At 43.2% G+C, this 24,889-nt stretch overlaps 1 protein-coding gene across 5 annotated transcripts in view; it reads right to left on the bottom strand.

Moving 5' to 3' along the window:
• Window positions 1–24,889, bottom strand: part of Esrrg (estrogen related receptor gamma) — a 559,413-nt gene that overhangs the window by 155,556 nt on the left and 378,968 nt on the right. For all 5 annotated transcript variants that reach the window (XM_057769722.1, XM_057769723.1, XM_057769724.1 and 2 more), the window contains one exon: window positions 18,591–19,006. In XM_057769722.1, the coding sequence (XP_057625705.1) occupies window positions 18,591–18,993 (403 nt within the window). In that variant the 5' untranslated portion in view covers window positions 18,994–19,006. The remainder of the gene's footprint in view (window positions 1–18,590; window positions 19,007–24,889) is intronic.

The following is a 24,889-nucleotide window of genomic DNA, read 5'->3' as shown; positions in this document are numbered from 1 at the left end:
CTTTTCCCACATAAAATAGGAAATGCCACCACTACCATCTATAGCTGAGCTTAGACAATATGAGCTCTTTATTATTTGTCTGCAACCTGTTATATGTCACAATTACATTAGTGTACATGGAAGTTTGGGGAAGCACTGATGTGTATGCACACCTGAGTGGGGTGGACAGAGGAGGCCACTGCCATCTGTCCCCTTTATCACTCTCAGCTCTACTTCTTTGAGACAGGGGCCCTCACTGGATCTGGGTCTCACTGTTTCTTTTCCGCTAAGCTGACTAGCCAACAAGCTCAGGGACTCTCTTGATGTGTGTCCGCTCTTCCCTCCAGGGACTCTCTTGATGAATATCCACCCTTCCCACTAGGGTCACAGGTACAGGCAGCCACACCCAGCGGGTTTCTTCCCCCATAGGTTCGCAGGATCTAAACTATAGCATAAGGGCCACAATGGCCTGACAGCACATTGAATTTTGAACATGAAGCACAGGTTTAATTCCTGAATAGAAAGGAAATATGACTTAAGAAAATGAGACTAGAAAGAACCACAAGTCGGTGGTTGGCTGAGCCAGAGAGCTGGGGGGGGGGGGGGGGCCTGAGTTGGAAAAATGCTAACCTGGTATGCATGAGGCCCAGACAGGGAGACAGAGGCCTGTAAGCTAGGCACCCTGAATCAGAGGCAGGAAGTTAAGTAACTCAAGGTCATCCTCTGCTGCAAGGGGAGTTGAGTTCAAGGCCAGCCTGAGTTACAGAGATTGTCTAAAACAAACAAAAAAACAAACAAACAACCAAAGAGGGAGGCCTTTATCCTTTATACAGAATGAGAAATTACTAGCAGTGGTAACATGCCATAAAACAAGAGCAAATTATTTGGTCTTGATATTTTTTTTCCAGTTTAAATAAGATACACCTTGCCTCAATTTCCCTAGAATGATTATTTCTTTCTGTTGCAATTCTTTAAGATTAATTAAACACTGTATTGTGATTACAGAGAAATGGGAAGAATCACGTATGGCCACTGGGAATCCATCTTTACCATTTTAGCTAAACTATGGTTTAGCAAAGAATGGGCAGCAATGAGTAAGGGAAGAAGAGAAGAAAAGAGGAGGAAACAAAGAGAGGGAGAAGCAGTAGGCTTAGCTTTACACTTCAGCTCCCTGGCTTATCTCTGGATGAATGTGAGCGTAGGAGTCTCAGTTCTCTGAATTACAAAGAACTACATTGCTTTGGATCTGTGTAAGAATTATATGGAAAAAAAGTGTGAAAAGCAGGAAGGCAACCATAAGGGTCCACGATTATTCCCTATCTCCATTTGAAGACTGGAATCTTAACTAAAGAAGGATGTAAAACTCACTCTCAGGGTGGTACAGTGATACCTGCCTGGAGTTCAGCAGACAGAGGCAGGAGGATCTAAACAAGTGAGTACCAGACAGCCCAGAGCTACACAGGGAGAGCCTAGCATTACAGACCAAACAACAACACAACACAAAAATGACAGCCAAACTTTGCAAATTCATGCAAAGATGTGAAAATAAGCGACTCTCACTCCTCGAAGGACTGCAAAGGGCACTGCTGTCTTTCCAGCAATGCTACAGCTCCTTCAGTCACTAAGGAGGAGACCAGGAGGCAACAATGTAAAAACAGAGGCCCATCATTGGTTAGACCGTCTACGAAGTGAATCTCAGACATATGAGCCACATCTCCTTGTAAACACTCCCTGCCTCTCACAGGAACCCAGATGGGTGACTGCCATTGAGCCTGATCTGGTTCTTACTGTGACAGAGGGCCGCCAAACCCTCACCCTTGCTCCAGTCCCAAATCAGATTCCACTGATACCCCAATGCTCAACACCTTATCTCACAACTCTGTGGGGGTCTGGAGTCTCCAGGAAGCACCATTCTATTCCCTCCTGCTCTTCTGCATTTTGTATCTCCACACCTATTCTCCCAGGGTTCCCAGGACTGAGTTAAGGGTCCTGATGCTGACAACCTCATCCGATGCTCAGCTCTCAGGTGAACTGCCCCTCCACCCCAGCTATACATTCTATTAGGACAGAGACATTCTGGGGCTGTGCACAGTGAAGTCAACAGACCATAGAGAGCACTCATTACCAAATTATTTTCAAGACATCATCTTAACATGTGGCCTGGTTACCTTGGGCTCAAGTGAACCTTTTGCCTCATTGTCCTAAGTAATCCACCTTCAAGGAGCATCCCATAGTAGCTACATCATCCACTGACGTTTTAGGGATTCTGTTCTTTACTGTCCCATTGCAGAGTCTATGACTCAACTCTTCATTCAAAAAAAAAAATAATAATAATAATAGACAGTAAGAAAAGAGAAAAGAAAGAAAGAAAAAGGAAAGTTCATATTCAGAAAGAAAAGAAACCCTCCCTTGTCCCTCATGTGGAAGCTAGCCAATACATGGCCACATGGATGTATGTTAGAAATGTATGTGTCTACATGGATGTATGTTAGAAATGTATGTGTCTACATGGATGTATGTTAGAAATGTACATGTCTACATGGATGTATGTTATAAATGTATTGTCTACACGGATGTGTGTTATAAATGTATTATCTACATGGATGTATGTTAGAAATGTATGTGTCTACATGGATGTATTGTTGTAATAAGAGCGGCGGGCCTGTGTCCCACCGCTCAGCTCCCAGCCACCCAGCTGCCCGCATGGCTTTACCCAAAATAATTACAAGGAAACTGTATTCTTTTAATCACTGCCTGGCCCATTAGTTCCAGCCTCTTATTGGCTAGCTCTTACATATTGATCTAACCCATTTCTAATATTCTGTGTAGTACCACGAGCTGGCTTACCAGGAAAGATCTTAACCTGCGTCTGTCTGGAGTGGGAGAATCATGGCGACTCTCTGATTCGGCTTCTTTCTCCCAGCATTCTCTTCTGTTTACTCCACCCACCTAAGGGTTGGCCTATCAAATGGGCCTAGGCAGTTTCTTTATTAATTAACCAATGAAAGCAACAGATTAGAAAGAAATCATTCCCACATCAATGTATGTTAGAAATGTATGTGTCTACATGGATGTATGTTAGAAATGTACATGTCTACATGGATGTATGTTAGAAATGTACGTGTCTACATGGATATATGTTAGAAATGTATGTGTCTACATGAATGTATGTTAGAAATGTACATGTCTACATGGATTATGTTAGAAATGTACATGTGGGGAGAACATTTAGAAAAGCGATTGCAAAGGGTAAAGTTTGCAAAGATCAGATCCTTCCTAATGAGGTCACATGCTGAGTGTATTACTGGTAAGTTCTCTTCGAAGAGACACCACTACTCTCCGGTTGTTTCAGCCCTGTCATTGTGCAGTCCAGAGAGGGATGACTCCACACTTATTTGCCCCCTTTACAAGACATCCTGACATCCACCTCAGTGATTTCTACAGGTACTTCTAAAAATCCAGGTGCCAAAACGAAGGGCAGCAACCACAAACACTACTGGTGCCAGCTACCCTTGGATGTGCTCACCAGAACACCTACAGCACTGATGGATGCTTTAAGCCCAGGAGACTAGAAGACACACCTGAATTAGCTCACAGGTGCTGGAGGCAGGTTTTGAACCCAGAAAGCTTTGCTCCAAAGCCTGCACTCTTAAGTACAAGGCGATTCTGCTTAACTCTAATCTTTTCGAACTCATTACTGACTGTCAGTCAAAGGAGAAAAATGCATTGTACACGCCCTGTCCTCCTAGCAGTTTCTTTGTGTAGCTCTTGTTGTTGCTACAGTTGTTGGACAGAGAGAGCCTTTTGAAGTCTGACACAGGACCCCGGGAATGAGAGGGTGAGGGTGGATCTTGGCATTGTCTTTTGCTGGTGTCAACCTTATGGGACCTGGGCAGCTGTGGGGTAGGATAGGGTTGCTTTGAGAGAGTGAAATCTCTCAGCACCTCAGGAAGAAATCCTTCATCTAGTCTCATTACCACTGTGGTCTGTGGCTAGTTTAATTCCACAGAAACAAACAGAGCATGTCACCAAAGCAACAGGTATCGTGTTGTACACAAAGCATTTTGAAGATCCCAGAACAATGCTATTGTTCACGAAGGGAAAGAAGGACTCCATGATCACCAGGGCAGGCTCTAAAATATATTTGACAGGCTGTGATAAATGTCTACTAAAAACGTATTTGTTGCAGATACCGGTGGTGCACACACCTGGTATCCCAGCACATTGGAGACAGAGGCAGGGGGGTCTTGATTTTGAGGCTAGTGTAGGCTATACAATAAGATGCTGTCTCAAAAATCAAAATGAAACAAAAATCCCAGGGCCTTGCATTAGTTATGCAAGTACTCTCCCAGTGATCTTCCCCTCACCCTTACCCCAGTATTTAAGTTTCTATAAGGCTAAGGATGAAGTCACAGAAGTCCTTATAGAAGGGTCACCTCTGCGACAAGGAAGATGTCACACCAGAGCTGTCCACAACTCCAAAGCTGCTGTGTTCCATATCCAACATCATCTTTTCTCTTCTTGCAAACTATAAGCAAGGAGACATATTCAGCTTCTACAACAGGTGAATTGAAAAGAAGGGATGGGCTAGCGAGATAGGTCAGTGGTCAAAGAGTTCGCTGTGCAAGCATGAAGAACTAACTCCACATTCTCAGTATTCGCTTTTAAAAAGCCAGGCACAGAGGCAGCTTCCTACAATTCCAGTGCTAGGGAGGTGGATGTAGGACCACCCATCAGTAAGCTCCAGGTCCAGAGACAGAAGAGATGGCAAAGGATGTGACCTCTGCCTGCACACGCATGTAAGCTGTGTGTGTGCACTCGTGTCTCTCACTCCTCTCTGGCCTTTCTCAAATGGAAACTAAGCTAAGAGGGGGTACAGAGTGGTCATCGGGACCCAATGTGGGACACGTCCACATTCGCTGGAAAAGGATGCTCAGAATCTAGCCACAGGCTGAGGGTGTAGCTCAATTGGTAGAGTGCTTACTTAGCCTGGGGCCATCCTAACACTGGATAAAAACAGGCCTAGTGGGAAGTGAAGGCCAAAGGACCAGAAGTTCAGAGAGCATCCTTCAGTCACACACTGAGTTCAAGGTCAGCCTGGCTATAGGAATATTCCTCAGAGACTACCTTACAGAAGTGTGTTAACGTGTGCTTATCTCTACAAATGAGCTGGAAAAGTCAAAGGTAAGACAGGACTTGAGGTCACAGAATGTAACAGTGTTCTTTTGTAGTAAGAATTGAAAGTTCTCTTCCTTCTGAAAAATATTCATTATTATGAAACAAGAAAGAGAAAAGACACCAGTTCTGAGCTGCCGGCTGCTGTGGTTGAGAAGTTTATATGAAGAGACCGTCATTCTCACATCAGAGCCAGGGAGCATGGCACCTAGATGTCTCAGTGGGTCAGGAGCTTGCTGCCATCCCTAGGCACCCACACTTTGGAGAGAAATGACTCATAAAGTTGTCTACTGCCCTCTATAAATGCACTGAAGCTTACATGTGCATATACACACACACACACACACACACACAGAGAGAGAGAGAGAAAATGAGAGAGAGAGAAAATGAGAGAGAGAGAAAATGAGAGAGAGAGAAAATGAGAGACAGACAGGCAGGCAGACAAACAGACAGATACAAACAGAGACAGACAGACAGAAACACACACACCCCCATACCAATAAATAAATAAATATCATCCAACAAACAAAACACCCATGAGAGCCAGGTCTGGGGCCTCATCCCTGCAATCGCAGCCCTGGAGAGGCTGAGGCAGTGGGATGGCTCCATGTTCCAGGCCCGCCTGGGTTACAGAAGAAGACCCTGTCTCAAATACCAAACAAATTGAAAGCAAAACCAGCTTCTCCCCATGAGAGCTAGAGAAGGAGCCTGTGACACACAGGACACAAGAACAGATATCACCATGGTCAGTCTGGGACCGGTCAAGCTAGGTGTGGGAATGAGGGGCAGAGGTGAAGGCGCAGGGGTCGCAGACAGAAACCAAAAGGTGACGCAGCACAGTTGGGCTCTCCAGCTTTAAACTTAAGGGATTTCTGAAACGAGTGATAAAACCCTAGGCATTGTTAAGCCTTAAGCCTGACTGTCTCCTTTCTAAAAACCCTTAATATTATCTAATCATAACTTTTGTACTCTTCTTAATTCCCTACTTTCGTTTTATTTTAACAACTTAATGGGGAAAAAAGTGTTCACGGACTACAATCTCTTCAGAAAAATGTAGCCTAAAATTACAAAAGCTTCAAAGAACTTTAACATGTCCAAGGCAGAGTCATAACTAGGTTCTGATTCTCCCAAAACCCGATTGCTCCCAACACTTGAGTTATTAGTCTAGAAAAGAATATAGTGATGGCAAACCCTATAGTCCTGGGAAGATAAAGAATTAAGATTATGAGAAGCATTAAAACAACAAGGCACATGGTAAAAACTAATATGTTCAGCATCAGCTCTGGATACGTGGCTCCAGTGAGGAACACATTCTACTCTTGCAGAGGACCTGACTGGGTTCCAGGAAACCATGTCAGGCAGCTCATAACCACCTGTATCTTACTATTATTCCAAAGCCATAAAAACTCTTTCAATAACTAATATAAAAACAACGTATAGAACTTAGAAAACGGGACAAACGATGTAGACTGTCTAGTTATGTAATTGCCTGTGAGTAAATCCGAAGAGGTCAAAGATTAAACAAACAAACAACAACAAAAGAACCTTTAAATTTGAGCACACGTGCAATTCCTCAATCAAAAAATGTTTAAGCAGTCACCTCAAAGCTATTAAGAACACTAACAAAATCAAAGAAGAAGAAATGACACGAGCTCATGAAGATGTGTGTGTTAGTGGGAATGAGAGGTGACAAAGTGGCGTGGAACACGGTAAAGATATTCCTCAAAAACTACAAAAAACAGTTATGCCTGACTGGCCATTTCATTCCTTGATACATTTTCACACAGACTACAAGTGCATTCTGGGAGGGGTGGGGCTGGGTTTGAATTCAGAGTCTAACAGATGTCAGGTGAGCTATAGCTAAGCTGCATCCTCATCTTGACACAGAACTCGGTAACTTGCCCAGGGTGACTATGAAGAAGCTACATTGAACATTTGGATCCTCTGGTCTAGCCTTCAGATCAGAGAATGGCATCTTGTGTGTGTGTGTGTGTGTGTGTGTGTGTGTGTGTGTGTATATATCCATATCCAATGGGACACTCATTATTTAAGCATCCCGAAGGTAAATGCATGTTAAATATCTCTCAAGAGATGAAAGGAATAAAAAATAACAGCTAAACACACACAATGGAATATTACTCAGCTTTCTAAAGGAAGTTCTGGAATATACCACATGTCATGGATGGACCTTGAGGATATTAAAATTAGTGTGAGTCACAACAAAAGCTAAACACTAAGACTTGGGATTTCGCTCAGGGATGGAACACTTGCCTACCAGCTACAAGGCCCTGAGCTCCATCCCCTGGGACCAGAAGAAAATACTGTATGCTCCTCCTTGTTCTTGGCTATGCTTATGTTCTGTGTCTGGGCACGCCCACTCATAGAAACAAAACGTTGACTGAACCCAGAGCTGGTGGCAGGAGGACATCAAGGCCACAGTGTAAGGGCCACAAGACAGAACTTTAAAGATCTGCTACTTGGCCAGTGAACACAGTTGACACAAGTGGCTAAGGTTCCAAACATATGTTTTTTACCATAATAAAGTTAAGTTTTAATATATATCTACTGATTATAATCTTAGAGATTGAGGGTAGACTCCATGGAAGAACATGAATGTCCAAGGGACTGGCTTCAATATCCAGCACCAAATAGACAAATGTCCATGGATATATTTCAGCTGCAAGTGCCAAAATTCTTCGCCAGAATCCTTCACCAAGTTTTGCATTTAGGTGAAATTTCTGAATGCTGTTAGCAAGCTCCAGGACAAGGACTATTGGCTTTCCATGGTAATGACTGAAGGTGGATTGATTCAGTTCATAAGAAGGTGAATCTGAACCTTTAGTTCCTAAGATGCTATCTAAGTTTATTAAGTAATAAATCAAAAAAATGTACCATGACTCTGGCCTTCACCATGAAAGGAAACAACCCTACCCTATATCTCAAAATTTGTCCGTTTCCAGCTGATCGATTGATTAACCTATTGATCGCCTGTGGGCTAGAACTCACAGCCTCATTTTTAGGAGGCGAGGACTCTACCACGGAGCCATGCCAGCATCTCTGCACTTTGGCTTCTGAGAGTATGTTTGCCTCTTCTGAGTTGGGAGAATCATGTCAACCACATCTTCCTCATTAATCATCAGAATGTCACCCACACCAGCAGGGGCTCTGGACAAGCCTACACCCAGGACTTCTTTGTGTTTCCTGGGTCCTTCAGGTGGACATTCTCACCTATTCCAACCCCATTAATCTATGGCTAATTTTGACTTCATTGAAGGAAGAAAATTATATAAAAACAAGCAATTTCAAAGCCACAAAGCATAAAGTTTTATTCATACCACTTTACCCTACAGCACTGAATGTGTGTGGAGACTGCTCCTACTAAGGTCTAATTTGTCAAGACTAATCGAGCATGGTAAAATGGGGACAAAGACGCCACTGCAAGTTCAAAGCAAATCTTTGTCTCAGGAACAAAGAACAGCAAAAATTCTGGAGATAATGTGTCTAGAAGCCTCCCAGCAGGCTGAGAGTTGAGACAGGAGGATTTCACCAAGTTCAAAACAAGGCTAGGTGTGAAATTTTGTTTCTAAGAAACTGAGGTTAATACATTTTTAAAAGACATGGCTTCTAGTCAAGGGATGGTGAGAAGTAAAGTCATCACTAGATCAACAAATGTACCAGTTCCTTTGTTTGAGTTTATCTTGTAATCAAAGAATAGCCTCCAGCCTCATCATCAGTCAAAAGACAGTGCTGGTTATAGTGTCAGGTGCTGAGGGAAAGGCCAGTGAACTGTAGGCAAAATATCAGATATACCTCACTTGCTGAGAAGTTCCAACATCAGGGAAAATATTCTACTCTGCAAAACAGCCAGGAATTGAAGTGACCCACAAAGTTCCTGAGACTTGGAAGACCCAATGAAAACCTCTTAGCGCTCCAGTATGTTCAGATGGTAGACTGTACCAGCAGAAGTCCTGGGAATCTTTGGGGGAAAAAAGGCAGGGAGAGTGGCCTTCTTTCAGTGAGAGAGTGCCTCAGAAGAAGGGGTGCATGAGGAGACAGGATACAGGTAACTAGGGGAAGAAGCGGGCTTCCTGCTAGCCCTAGTCCCAGGACTTGATCTCAGTTTCTGAACAGAGATTCAGTTAAAGAGGTTCACAGGAATGAATGAGGGAGGCTTGTGCAGTCTGACTGCACGTTGAGCAGGGGCTGAGGGACAGCTCAGAGGCTGAGAACACTTGCTGCTCTTATGGAGGACCTGGGTGTGATTCCCAGAACCCATATGCATATGTAAATATAATTTATTATAAATGACAGCTTTATTTTTCTAGGTTCTAGAGCATAGACCCTGTTTCAAAGGCACTAATAGAGAGAGAGGGTGTTCACTTACCTATATTAGAGTTGATTTAAAATACAAAGTCTGAAGTATGCTTTTTGATATGACTACAAAGTTTATTATTTTTTTAGTTATAGCTCTTGCAATTGTGTCATTGCAATGACAGTACAGTATCTTTGCCTTGGAGACAGTGTCTGGCCTGGTAATCGCTACATAGATGAGGAACTCCTGACCCTCCAGTGCCCACCTTCACAGAGCTGGCATTCCATGCATATGCCACCATGACCAGCTTTTATCTAGTGCTGGGACCCAGGCCATCATGACTACCAACTGAGTCAGATCACCAGCCCTTTGCATAATTGTTCATTTTAGTGCTGGGGATGGGAGGTGGGGCTTTGGGTAAGCAGGGAACTGTTTACCACAGAAAAATATACATGTTTACCCTCTATCTGAGAGTACTTAAAAATAAAATAAAATTAATAATAATGCATGTGATATAATATGCTGTGCTCTTGCTTCTTCCCAAGCACCTTTAGGAGTCACAAAGGCAGAACATAGAACCAGATACTCTGCATATATATTACTCCAAAAGTTATTGCTGTTTGCTTATTAATTTGTCAGTGAATGCAGCTAGCCATTTAAACATGGTACTAAAGTTTTGTTGCAGCTGGGAGGTAGCTCATCCTACCCCATTGATGCTAAGGGCCCAAACCCCTGGGTTCAGTCCTCAACACCACAGAATGGAACAAACCAGAGCATGCTTCACTGCTGATTGTTACAACTTCCCTCGCACAGCGGAGTTCTTATCTACTAACTCCCAAGTGGAGCAGGCACTCTAAACGCCAGACATCAAATGACACATGTGTTCAAGTGGCTTTCAAAAATACAGTATGTGTACCGTGTTCCCAAAATACACATAAATAACACCAGACGCTCTTGCGGTGGGAATGGGACGTTTCTCTCCTAAAAGCAGAGGCTAAAATGTAGTGAGGGTCATTGAGTTTATGCACTCCACTCCTAGATCAAAGACAGACCATATATGGGACATAGTGTCATCCGGACACTCTGGGGATGAGGCAGGAGAACTGAGAGTTCAAGGCCAACCTCAGCTACACACTGGGAAGATGGCATAGGCAATTTAATCTGTGAGAATAATCACTTTGGTATTACATAATCCAAAAAGCCAACATTTTAAATCAACCATTAATTACCTTATTTTAATTTCCAAAGATTCTGCTTCATGCTTCATTAGCTAATATACATACATATGTTTACATGTAACTATACTCATATGTGAAGATATACCACCACATATGTGTACATTTAGTCATATATATGCATATATGCACATACATGTGGGTATGTATACAGGCATATTCAAACATACACACATGTACATATAATCACAGAGATATGCATGTGCATATGCATGTACATACATGCATGTATCTATGCATGCACACCTATATGTATGGACACATGCATATGAACATAAATGCACGCATGTACATATACATGTATTTGTGTACCTATGAACACATATATACATGCACACATATACATACACACATATGCACACAGACACTTGTATCATAATGTTCACAGGTGAACAGTACACACAGGGTTAAAATAGTAAGAAAATGAACACATAAACAGTAAAGATAATAGAAAATTCTGATTCTTGAGAAAGAAAAGATGTTCACAAAGCTGGGGAGACAATTAAAAAAATTATCAATGTTGTGAACTTACTTAAAATTTGAACATCCGCTTAAATAAAGGACACATACACCAGCTTTCTAGGAGCCCTGTAGCGTGAGCCTGATTGCTCAATACGCAAACAGAGGTGCCAGCAGAATGTTTGAGTCTAGACAGAATTTAGCCTAACTACGGCCAGGAAGTCTAATGGAACCCTGCCCTTATATTCTTAAGACCCAAGCTTAGAGTATTTTTCGATTTTTAAACAGTTCGATAAACAAAGCAAAGCAGAACAGAGAAGGTACGCTGCCCTCACACTCTCGGGTAGCTAACATGCTAAGAAATTTAGGTTCTACTGTCTGGTCCATTCATGTGTAAGTCTGCTGACCAGTGACCTTCAACCATCCAAGCAACAAGACAGCTTCCCTGACTGTCTGGGCAATCCTTGGGAAATGAAGTCCTACCTACTGCCTCTCTAAATCAAAAGACAGAAGTGAACGACACTGTCTTCAGGACGTTCATTCATGCAAAACCTCTCCACCCACAGAGAAAGTCAGCAATACTCTTACTACGAAAATAAACACTGGACCAGCAAGGGCTAATGTAGGCATGAGATCAGACCTGTAATTTAGAACTTGCAACATTGGTGCATTTCAAAACAGATTAGCCAGAATTAGCATCAAATGCAAGAAAAAGAGGAAAAGTCAATTAAACTTACCACAAAAACTAGTTCAAGTTCTAAGTCAAAGTGATTGAATTACAGAAAGCAATTCTTTTGAAAATATTATTTCTGTCTTCAACTCTTCCTCCAAGCTGATAATCACAGAGATTCATCAAGTTAACTCAGACATCCCTGTATTATTTTGGATTTTAATTATAGAACATACTTGAGCTTTTAAGTTGACGTTTACTATAAAGTTCTATAATTATTTTTTCCATGAACTATTTAAGTAGGAGATATTTCAACACATCCCTTTAGAGGCTCATAGGATGCATTCTCTCAGTATGTGAGTTCTTTTTTTTTTTTTTTCTTGACTGCTGTAAATGGTCTGGACTAAGACTATGATTGCACATGGTGGTTAAAAAATGATACCTTTCTCAAAGACCCTCCAGGACCACAAGACCTGCTTCCACAAAGAGTTGCACAAAATAATTCACAGTGCAGAGGAAGTCGCTAGCACCAGACAGTGTCCAGGTGCCATTACTCTTAACAAAAGCCCTCAGGCCAGAATTTAACCTTCATGTTTAGGGAATAAGTTGGGATTCTATCAATGCACTTTGTACCTGAGGTCATGGTCATTGGAGAACGACGCTCTTATAAAAGGCTGTGAAGGTACCAAGGAGGCAACATGGAACGCTCTTTAGCCCATATCCTGAGTGCTTGGGACCCTCAATTGCCTGGCTAGATGCTGTAAACCCAGCCCAAGTCTGAGCAAGCTCTCTGTTAAATCTATCTTCTAGAAGTGAAACTGGAGTGCACTGTATTGAGATCTGTGAAGGGTGCCTGGGGCAGATGTTTGGAGGGGATTATTGGCTTGGAAATATTGAGAAGAGATCAAGCTCAGGTGGGACAGGGGTGGGAAGGGAAAGCAGCTGAGTTGTAGGCTACTGCTAGGTGCATCTTTACTGCTTCTTTGGGGGACACACCCTCCAGGAGTTCCAAAACAAAAAGTTCAGAATGGACTTTCAGTCACTGAAACTGTGTTTGGTCCAATAAGAAAACAGGACATTTTTATTCCGCAGTAAACCCTGACATGTGACTTTACCATAGTTATACATATGGTATGTCATTTCTTTGGTTCTTGATGGTATGATCAGAACATTTGGACAGGTACTGGACCAGGAGGAGATGAAGTATTTTGGGACAGTAAATATGTCTGAGGGACCATGTTCTATATACTTGGCTTCATTGTTGTGTTGACCTTTTGAAGCTATTTAAAAATCTATGAGTTCAAAGTACTGTCTCAGGCCCGAGTGTTCAAATCAAAACCTGCCCCAGCAGCGAGCACTCTCCATCTTTGCAGCTTTAGGCCCCACATCGATGCCTATTTGTGTATGTGCTTTTGTTTTCTACCACAAAGTGATTTATTTTTGAGGTATGGAAGATAAAAAGCAGGGCCTTATGCATGGCAGGCAACTGCACTGTTACTACCTCCATTCTGAGCACTTTTCTTCCTGACAGGGTGCCACTATGCAGCCCAATCTAGCCTTGAACATACACGCTCTCATCTCTGCTTCACCAGGGGCTGGGACTGCAAGCGTGAAACACACGCTCAGTGGGGAACGCAATGTTTAATGCAAGTCCCAAGATTTTGGTTTCTTTGTTTAGCTTTTTCCTATTTTTTCATGTGTGTGTGTGTGTGTGTGTGTGTGTGTGTACACAGAAAATGAACCTACTTGCTAGGGCCTTACACATGCTAGGTAAACCTTTAACCACTTGACCACTGAGCATCATCTGTTCCAAATCTTATATTCTTTTCTTTTTTTTCTTTTTTTTTCTTTTTTTTTTTAGTTTTTTCGAGACAGGGTTTCTCTGTGGTTTTGGAGCCTGTCCTGGAACTAGCTCTTGTAGACCAGGCTGGTCTCGAACTCACAGAGATCCGCCTGCCTCTGCTTCCCGAGTGCTGGGATTAAAGGCCCAAATCTTATATTCTTAAACATATAATTTTCTGTTTTGAAATGGGGGGGTTGTGTATAAAACCAATTTTCTTCATTCGAATGCTGGAATAAAAGCTATAATGACCTAGTGCTTTCTGTTAAATGTATTGATATGTCTTGTGAATGTTTTCCTTTTTGGGAAAAAACATTCCAAAGAAAATTGATAGGGACAAGGAGAAGAAAAGACAAAAACTTTCCCCATTTATATATGAATTACAACCAGAAGTAGAATTGGAAAAAGACAAACAAAAACAAAAGTAATGGAATCATTCCTTCCGAATCAATAACAATGGAAACACGGCAGCCACTGAAATCCTATCAGTTGTTAGGGTTACATTTGACAGAAATGTTAAAGTCCTTGCAAGTATCTTAATAACTGGGGGTGTGGCCAAGTGGAGACCCCAGGTTTAGAATATACAAGGCCCTGGTTTCCTCCCTAGCTCCCCACAAAACCAAACAAAAAGCCCTCAAAAAACAAAGCCTGGACTCTTGCCCACTTCTGACCTTGTCCAGTAGTTCCTTGGAAATAACTAGTAAGTAGAATATGCCTTCCTAATTGGCATTCAGTGAAATCCATAATTAATTGTCTTTTCAAGAGTAAAATGCCATAGTCTGCTTGGAAAGAACAATTCTCAATATTTTTGTCAAAGCTTGCCTCAAACTATGCTTAGTTCCAACTTTAAGAATTATTTGATCTACCATTTTGCTCCTTTTGTCTTTTTCTTTAAGATGGGTTCTTACCATGAAGGCCAGGCTGCCTTCAAACTTACAGCTTCCTGCCTCAGCCTTCCCAATTGCTGGAACTGTAGGTATGGAGTGCCATGTCCAGTTTGTTTATTTTTGTCCAACTTTTTAAAAAATATATGCTTACTTTAAAATTTTTAATTCATTTTATTTTCAATTCTAGAGTTGGGCCACATTTTATTCCATAAAATAGGCTGTGTTTTCTTGTCCATTCTTTCAAACTCCTATTTATTGCACATCAGTAAACAAATAAATCCACCAAATAAGTCATTGTAGTAAGAAGAAAGATCCTTAAGAGTCACTACCGCCCACAGATTAGCCTTTGGCTACACATGTCCCTTAGGAAGGCACAGAGACCAGAACCAGTCCCGGGTGAGGCCGAAATCACACTTACATAATGTCCTGGCCATCGGGACTGTGAGACAGGAGTAGGCAGACCTAGTTCTCAAGGGGAGTTATGTAAGCTCAGCTCATTCCCTGAAGAGTTCCCAGGGAGCGGAGGGAGAAACTACTACCTGTCAAGGAGAATTTGCTTCGATGCTGCCCTGAGTCCCAAGAGCCACCCTCTACCCTTCCTCATAGAAACACAGACACACGTGGCTGCCATACGGATGGGCTACTTTCGACATCTATGGAGTTCAGGCACCACTGTTTGGCCACAAAGAGGTGGGTCCGTTCCAATCTTCCTTACAATTACCGCCCTAATTATTACATTATACTTTCACAATTTAATCCCTTTATTTGCCTCACTGCCTTTTTGGGGGCTAAGTGAACAGCACAGTGTGAGCCCTGAGGATGCGGCTAGCAGGGTACCCTTACGGAGTGTGCCCCAGCTGCCAGCTCCAAGCACAGCCAGGTGGGCAAGACCGGAGTGCTAATCGGGACAGTGACATCTCTGTCTCATGCTCAAAATCCTTGAAACTCACTCTCTCCAGTGTGGAGGAAAATCCAGCTCTCTGCACCTATGCCAAGAATCATCCTGCGCCTGGCTCTGCTGAGCTGTGAGTACCGGCCGGCATCCTAACAGATAATCACACCCAGAACACGGATGGCTCCATGCCAGCGGTTGCTCAGTCAATAACTATTTTGTTCGCATCAAAGTAATAATCTGTGTTGCTTTAAATGTAAAAAAAAAATCAAAAACAAAAGAAAACAACCAACTATTATTACTTTTCCTCTGCATATTCTGTCTCAGCAAAACAAGTCAAAGAATAGACATAAATCCTCTTTGCTACTCTAAGATGCTGATGTCCCCCCACCAAAAGCAAGAGACTTGTAGGGGAAGAATTCATCTCAACCCACAAGCTTGAGGAGTAGAATTGGCAAAGGATGTTGAGAGGATGAAAGAAGCTGTAGCCAGCACACTGCCCCGATCACGCCAGCTATGGAAAAATCTGTCGGTAAATGGTACTGGTTTTGACCGGGAGCGTCCACTGCTTTTATCAGCCTAACCTGCATTTGTTCCTTCATCCCCAAACATTTATCTTCATGCCAGACCAAATTTAACAAAAGTTACTAACAAACTGAATTTCATACACTCTGAAACCCAAGGATTCTAGTAATATTAGCCAGTGGCTAATAAAATAAATCAGAGATTTGAGGCATTTTCATCCTTAAATTTTGCCATTGTCAGTGAATAGGATGAAGATATACTTTGTCCAAATGTCACAGTGAATACCCTTACATATTTTGTTGCTGTTGTTCCCAGTGGTGGTTAAAGGAACTGGACCCAGGGACTTGTCCATGCTAAGTCCATGCTAGGTCACTGAGCCACATTTTCAATCTCTACATGTGACTTTGTATTACTTCTGTTCTTAAGCATCGTACCAAGTATGGGTGTTGAAAAAAAGATTCCAGGGTTGGAGGATTTTAATAAGAAAAATATTAACGCACGATCTTCTGGTCAAGAAAATGGAAAGCTGCATCTGTTAGAGGTTACTGATTGCATGAAGACCGTACATGAACTTGGATGTGTATTTCACCTCAAACCGCAAGAGCCTATGGAGATGTCCGCTCTATTATGTAAGAGCTATGATGTCTTGAACAGTGTATGTTTATTTTAAAAAGTTTCAGTGCTAGGATTGAACCTGGCATTTCGGGCAGGGTAACCGTGAGTCTAGAAATGAGCTTACACTCAGCGTCTTATTTGTGAGCCGTCAGTAAACCCTGAGTTCTCAGCCACAGATGAGGACGCTGCAAGAAAGAAGACAAGGGGAAGATGAGCTGTCCACAGGGAGAGAGCCTTACACAGCCTGCACAAGGCTTGGCTTCTATCCCAAGTGCCCAATGTCCAGCACAACAAAGAGTAAAAGTAGGGAGCTACCCCACGTGCATGGAGGAGGCTCTAGACTCACCTATGAAAATACGTAAAAAGTATTAGTACTTAGCAAGAAACACCTCCTTCATACCTTAAAAACCAGCACATCGCGGCACTTCGGGTTCTGAATAACCTGATTTTACATACATTCTAGAAAGGCCATGCAGATGCATAGCCAGATATCCTCGGGAAATCACTATCAATGGGCTTCAGGGTCTCAGGCCCCGACCTCAGCAGCTAGAGGACTGTGGAGTCTAGCTTTCCAGGCTCACACCAGAGACTCTTGTCGAGTTAGCCTAGGAAGAGGCCTAGGGTTTGCACTTTTAACACATTCGTTGGTGATGCTGACAGGTCCGGCCCTGCTATCCCACTCTGAGGACCACTGGTACATTAACACACCAGAGTGCACCAACTCATCACCTTGACTTCACGTGAGGGATCACCTAGGAAACTGACAAAAATCCCCCTTGGCCTTGGCCATGGCCATACCAAAGACAAATTAGTACAGAACTTAGGGGATAAGGCTCTGGAAAAAATGTTTAAGAACATTGTTTGCAAGAAATTCCCAATAATCAAAAAAGTTTGAGAAATGCAGATGCATTAAAAGTTAGACTTTGTGTATATGACTGGCTGTTGGACATATATATGGTGCTGGGCGTGGCTCAGTGGGAGAATACATGCAGAAGGCCTGGAGTGCAATCCCAACATAATCATATTATCTATTTGTCTGTCTGCCTGTATCTATCTGTCTGTCTGTCTATCTATCTAGCTAGCTATCATTTATCTGTCATCTACATATTATACCTATCTGTCTATCTATCCTTACCTGTCCACACCATGTGCTTGTATGTGTGTGTGTGTGTGCGCGCGCGCATGCATATGCAAGCATACATGTATATACCATGAGCAGAAACACTGGTGTGCTTTAGACCCTTGATATATGATTATTCTTTCTTCCCCTCATATACTTCTAAAGAGTGTCACAAGAGATCAAAAAAGTGAAAACTGATTTTCTGCCAGAATATATATATGTGTGTGTGTGTACATATGCTGAGTTTTATGTTTGTATATAACTAGTTTAAAAGAGAGGCTACAAATTTCAATATTCTCTATTTTGCATGGAAAATAATCATGTTATTTCTAAATCTAGAGGTTTGTAAAGGTTAGACGCTGGCATTTGTTTGGGGATGTGTTTTCTATTCAAATTAATTCACATTGAGATCAGGATAAATATGTCTAGAGTGGCACTTCTCAAACTGTCACTCTTGGCCTGCCAGGATTACCATCCCAGACCCAGCAATTCTGGTGGGAGAACATAGTAACCCACACGTTGGTGAGATTGCCAAGGATGCTAATATACACGCGTGGAACAGAAACATAGATCTAAATACTCAACACGTTCTCAAATCTACAAGCAAAGCAGTGTGGGGAAGAGCACCAGGAACCTAGCAGGCCCTGCTCGGCTGTTCTGCAGACCTACCGTATTCTCTGAAATGTCTTTAGTATCATTGCCCACAGAAAGCTTCACAGCGAGACAGGAAGGGTGTGGCGGATACCTGGAGAGGGGTGATTCCATAGATCCTCCATGTATTTGTGTTTTCTACTCAAAATTTTCTCATCAGTGTGCATGGCATGGAATGGAAGGGTAAGTACCAGAGGAAAGGAACAGTGCTCGATGGGGTAGGCACTCACCTTGAATCGTCCTCTTGAAGAAGGCCTTGCAGGCTTCACATGATGCAACCCCATAGTGGTAGCCAGAGGCAATGTCGCCACACACTAAGCACAGTCTCTTGGGCATGGAGTTGAGCATATATTCACACTTGGTCTGGGGATCCTCAACGATGGTGCTGGAGCAGTCGTCATACAGTTTCCGAACAGGCCCGCTACCTCCCAGGATAGGAGCAGAGGGGTAGAGAGGTGGCGAGTCCAGTCCGTTCTGATGGCCATTCATGGTTGAACTGTAACTCCCACTGGCGTCGGAAGAACCACCAGGGCTGTGGTGGTTGACGCTGTCCGTCAGGGAGGCTGGGCTGGAGGGTTCCGTCTTGATGAAGGACGAACAGCTGGAATCAATGTGCCGATCTTTGTTTGACATTCTGCAGAGAAGCCTGAGAAAAAGGGGGAGACAGATAGAGAGAGGGAGAAAGAGAGAGAATGTTAAAGAGTCCCAGAGATGGAGATACAAATACATGGCAGAGAGGGGCAGATAAGGAAAGCAGGAGGGGAGGAGAGAGCAGCCGTATTGGTATGTAAAAGCCATTGCTCTTTAAGAGTGCTTCCTGAGGGCTGGGACTACCCATCACTCAGTCTCCAGTCAATACCTCTTGTTCTACAAGAAGGTAATCAGCATAAGGGCATGACAGGGTTACATCAAAGCTCCCAGACAGGCCATAAACAAAGCTCTACAGGGTCCAGTTGCTTTTATTTTATCTTTCTCTTGAAGAACCACTGTCAATGCTACCATGGCTCTCCAGATTCTAAATTTATCAAGAGAGCTGTGCCGATTTGCAAAGTCCCCGCCGTTCCTCAAATTGCATTTATCTCCACTCTGTGTTCGACTCCACATCCTGATGCCACATCCATTTTATCACAAACAGAAGCCAACTTTTCGTTTGCAGCCAGCGCAGATATTCTCAGGCTCCAGAAGGACGGATTGAGAGCAAGCACACCATCTCAGCACCTTCACGGAGCTTAGTGAAAGGCTGATGACATTGATTAGTAAATAATCTGTGCGAGAGCGAGCATGAGTGTGTGCGCGCACGCATGTGCATGCGTGCGTGTGTGTAAGCATGAGTGCGTGTGCATGTGCATGCGTGTGTGTCCGTGTGTGTATGTATGTGTGTGTGCATGACTGTGTGTGCGCATGCATGCATGTGTGCATCTGTGCGTGTGTGCGTGTGTGCGCATGTGCATGCTTGCGCGCGCGCGTGTGTGTGTGTGTGTGAGTGCATGTGTGTATCTGTTTGTGTGCATGCGTGTGTGTGGGTGTGTACATGCCTCAGAGCAGGGAAAGGGAAAGAGAACAGTAGAAATGTGGCTCTAAAAAACTCTGCTTGAATTCTACAGTACCTATGAGTCAGGAAATCTGAGACATCCTGCGCTGTAGCATAGGAAAGTATCTCATCATTTTAGAAAAATGAGATTTATGATGGTCCTCTCCTTGACTCCCCCTTAACATCACACCTTATGAAAGGCTCTGGGATGAAGTGCCTAACCTGACAAACTATTTCTCTAACCTAGAAGAAAGACATCACCCCCTCTCTTCGTTGGCCCCATAAGTGGGTAGATTTCTATAAAGGTAATTAGATGCAAAGACGTAATTGGTCCTCTTGGCTTTCTGCCTCGCCACAGCATAAAAACCCTCTTATGCAAGGCTCTGAGAACCCCAGTAGCCAGTAAGAAGAGGTGACAGTTGAGAAAGGGACTTAGATAATTGCTTCCCAGTGGAAAGTTGATTTATGGGGATCCCACTGTGATGGTCATTCTCTAGAATTTGGGGGAGTAGTCACAGTATAGCGGAATGGATGCAATTATCACTTTCACTATAAATCTAATGATATTTTATCACCGAACAAATTTCACGCCCTCCTTCATGTCTCCCTTCCCCCATTGTTTCAATTCCTTTCAAGTAAAGGGAGGATACTATGGAATTTCTGATGAGAAATGTCCACCTAACTCTTCTGAGTGGGCAGTCTCAACAACAAAGTACAAGGGCAGGGATCTGCTTCTTTTCTTCCTCAGATGCATTTCACTGGGGGAACGTCTCTGCTCCTTGAAGCCAGGCCATATTACTGCGTGCTGGCAGAAGGGGAAAGCCACCCAAAGGCCCCCTTGCTTCCCCTTCCCCAAGAGCAAGGGAAAGAAAAACTATCCCACTTGCCAGTCCTGGCGACAGCATCCTCTCCCTCCTGTATCTGCTTGTTCCCGTCACTGCTAATGGGCACTGTAATTAATAGATCTTTTTCCTTGTCCCCCTGCCTGCACTCCGGGCCAAGCATTCTCCTCAAGTTGGTGTTTGAGGGAAAGCAGGTCGGCGGCTTGACTTACAGCAGCCCTGCGACTTCCTTTTCATCTAAAACTCTTACATGGCCACTCCCCTTCTTCCCTTACAATCACCAGATTGCGCACACGTACTTTATGATCTTAGGCCACTGGTTGGAGTTATTAGGCTACCAGACCATAGATGGTCTCCCTTCCCTTCTCTTCTCTCACAGGTATGACAATTAACTCGTTCATTGCCCCACCCGGGCACTTTCTTTTTTTTCCCATCCTCCTCCCCACGCCCCCAATGGGGCACTGCTTTGAGTTGCCTGTTCGTAAACGATGCCACTTCCTTTCCAGGTCTCCTCCAGTGTTCTCTTCAAACTTCAGGCTTGTTCCTCATCTTTGTCCCCTCAAGGTTTTTTTTTCCTCCTCGTCAACTTCTAAAATTTATGGTCTACTAGTTTAAGGAGCAGGGCCAGAAATGAACATGCCATTTATGGGACAGCTATATGCTAAGTCACCAAATGTGTGCATGTCAAAGACACGTTGTTCAAATCTATCCATGAAAAATGAGAAAACTTTAGCCAGCTGTCTCTTTCAAAATCTCACTCCATACTTTATAGTAACCTGGAAGCTAGCAGGGAGTTCAGGGGGCATTACTGCCAAGGAAGCCCCTGGAACGGGGACAGGATCTTCTAAATGAAATCTGGTCACCCCAGTCACGAATGAAAGCAAACAAACTGGATTTGTGCTGTAGGTAGTATGTGGTTCTTTTCCAACATAAAATGTGCCCTTAATTAATAACTTTTGCCTAGCGGAAATAAGAATAAGGTAGTCATTAGTCAAAGGCTTCTAGGTGTGCCAGATATTGAGTTGAACATAAACACTACCTCATTTAATGTCTGCCACATTCATCTTGGTGTGTGTGTGTGTGTGTGTGTGTGTGTGTGTGTGTGTGTGTATACATGCATGCCTAGAAGGGGCTTCTCTTTAAGAAATTAAGCATCAGATATTCTGAAGTATAATGAAGGTTCCATAGCCAGGAATTGGAAGAAATAAGGTTTGAACTCGCATCTCATTCTAAACTTTTTAGCAGAAATGTCTAGGAGCCAACAGAATTTTCAATAATGTTCATTTACATTCAACAACATGACTGAGAAGCTGGAGAGATATGTCGGTGGCTAAGGGAATGGGGTACTCTTGCAGAAAGAAGTTTAATTTGGTTTTCATAACCCATAGCAGGTGACTCCCAACTGCCTGTGTCTCTGGCTCCGATGGATCCTACAGACCTTCTGACTTCTACAAACACTACATATAACCTATACCACCATATACATGTAATTAATTATTTTTAGTTTAAAAATCTTTAAAATATACTTACCTGGGCCCGAGGGCACATACCTATAACCCTATCTGCTGACGAGATTGAAATAAGGGAACCACAAATTTAATACTTGTCTGGATTACCGTGAGTTTAAGGCTAGCATATGCAACTTAGATGCTGTCTCAAAACACAAAATCTAAAGCCTGGGAAGACAGTGCTACCTGAATTCAATACTAGAATCCACATTTAAAAACAAAAGTGATGGGCATTGGTGGCATGCATTTGTAATCCTAGGTCAGAGCCGGCAGAGACAGGTGGGTTCTAGGGCCTCGATAGCCAGCATCCTAGCCTACTCACCACAGTACAGGCTAGTAAGAGACTCTTTGTCAAATTTTTAAAAATTAAAAAATAAAAGAATAGGAGGACAAGAAAGAGATGGGGAGAAAAAAAGCAACAAGTAAAAAACAGTGAACAGCACCTGAGAATAAACAACCAAGGTTATCTTCTGGCTTCAACACACAGGCCCACACATGCAGGCACCTGTAAACATACAAACATACATGCGTGCACACATGCGCTCTCTCTCTCTCTCTCTCTCTTTCTCTCTCTCTCTCTCTCTCTCTCTCTCTCTCTCTCAACACACACACACACACGGTCTCTCACATACAGATACACAAAATACACACAGAAAAATGTTGAGGATGTAACTCAGGTGTAGGTTACTTGCATGAGACCATGAGTTCAGCCCTAGTAAAGCTAAATAAATAAACAAAAATAGCTGAGCCAGCCAGGGTAGAGAAGGTATGTACAGAGACCAGGGGACACAGGGTACACACAGCGACCAGGGGACAGAGGGTAAACAGAGACCAGCAGGGGACAGAGGGTACACAGAGACCAGGGGACAGAGGGTACACAGAGACCATCAGAGGACAGAGGGTACACAGAGACCATCAGAGGACAGAGGGTACACAGAGACTAGGGGACAGAGGGTACACAGAGACCAGCAGGGGACAGAGGGTACACAGAGACCATCAGAGGACAGAGGGTACACAGAGACTAGGGGACAGAGGGTACACAGAGACCAGCAGGGGACAGAGGGTACACAGAGACCATCAGAAAAAAGAGGATACACAGAGACCAGGGGACAGAGGGTACACACAGCGACCAGGGGACAGAGGGTAAACAGAGACCAGCAGGGGACAGAGGGTACACAGAGACCATCAGGGGACAGAGGGCACACAGAGACCAGGGGACAGAGGGTACACAGAGACCAGGGGACAGAGGGTACACACAGCGACCAGGGGACAGAGGGTACACAGAGACCAGGGGATAGAGGGCACACAGAGACCATCATGGGACAGAGGGTACACAAAGACCATCAGGGGACAGAGGGCATACAGAGACCAGGGGACAGAGGGTACACACAGCGACCAGGGGTCAGAGGGTACACAGAGCCCATCATGGGACAGAGGGCACACAGAGACCAGGGGACAGAGGGTACTCAGAAACTTTCTGCTTTGCCCTCCCAGCTAATTCCTCTGCTGTTCAGCTGTAAATGGAAAGGAAACAGAAGGCCCCACCCTAGCTGTTGATCCGCCCTGTTGAGTGACGCCCAAACAGAATCCCCCAAAGATCACAATTGTCTCCTCATCACAGCTGAGCTCATTACGGGGAACACTTCCTAGACGCCATTACAGTATAGCCTAAACCACAGCCCGTCTTAATTCTCCAGCTCTCGGTCTTGGAAATTCTACAGCTCTATTATTCAAGCCTGAAATATTCACAACTATCTATAAATTCAATTGTCAGCTGGTGGGTTTTATTCTAGACTTCACTTCAATCTAAAATTAGAGGCACTAAAATTCGCATTTACTCTAAGAGGAATGGACTGAATACGACTTTATTTCAAAAGAACACCTTTTTGTCAGAAAGAGCCGTTTTCAAGATGATGGCTTTATCTGTAGCCAGAGCGAATAAGCCCAACTCCACATTATGCTGTTAATGCAGAAATTTCAGGTCACATTGGATTAATAAAAAAAACTCTAAATTTACTTAAGAATTATGAATAGAAATAACATGCATCAAAATGTGTAGGAAATATTTATTTTAAAGCTTCAATACAGTTTACATTTATTTTTATTATTTTGGGTGAAAAGATGGGAACAAGGAAGCAGGAGAAAGAGCTTTCAGAAACCCTCTGAATGAGGCAGAGGGGAGGGTCCTGGGGATTTAACTGAGGAGGAGAGGGCTGGTCTAGTCAGCACGCAGCACGCAGCAGGTCCTGGGCTTCGTTCTCAGAACCGTCTTTTTTTTTTTTGAATGACAATGACATTTTTATGTAAGGTACAAAATTTGAGGAATTTAACAGCCTTCATGAAATGTAAGGACTTTAAAAAACACTTGCAATACTGCTTAAGACTTGCTTTCAAGCAATTCTGATCATGAGCCTCGACATAGGAATACTTCCCAGCCTAGGGGTCTTCAAGTTATCCGGATATATTTTATATCACTTATAATTATATAAAGCATATTATAGTTGTAATTATGTGCATATTAATTAGACTGTATAAATGATTATATCAGTTATTTTGGTGTTAGATGTTAGAAATGAGGAAAACCACACTTCCTAGTGAATGCGTTAATTAACTATGGTGTACATTTGTGCAGAGAGAGAAAGTGGAGA

The sequence above is a fragment of the Chionomys nivalis genome, chromosome 5 (genome assembly GCF_950005125.1).
Source record: "Chionomys nivalis chromosome 5, mChiNiv1.1, whole genome shotgun sequence".
Taxonomy (NCBI): Eukaryota; Metazoa; Chordata; class Mammalia; order Rodentia; family Cricetidae; genus Chionomys; species Chionomys nivalis.
Note: the sequence above shows the minus strand (reverse complement) of the source record. Positions and strands in the feature narration are given on the sequence as shown.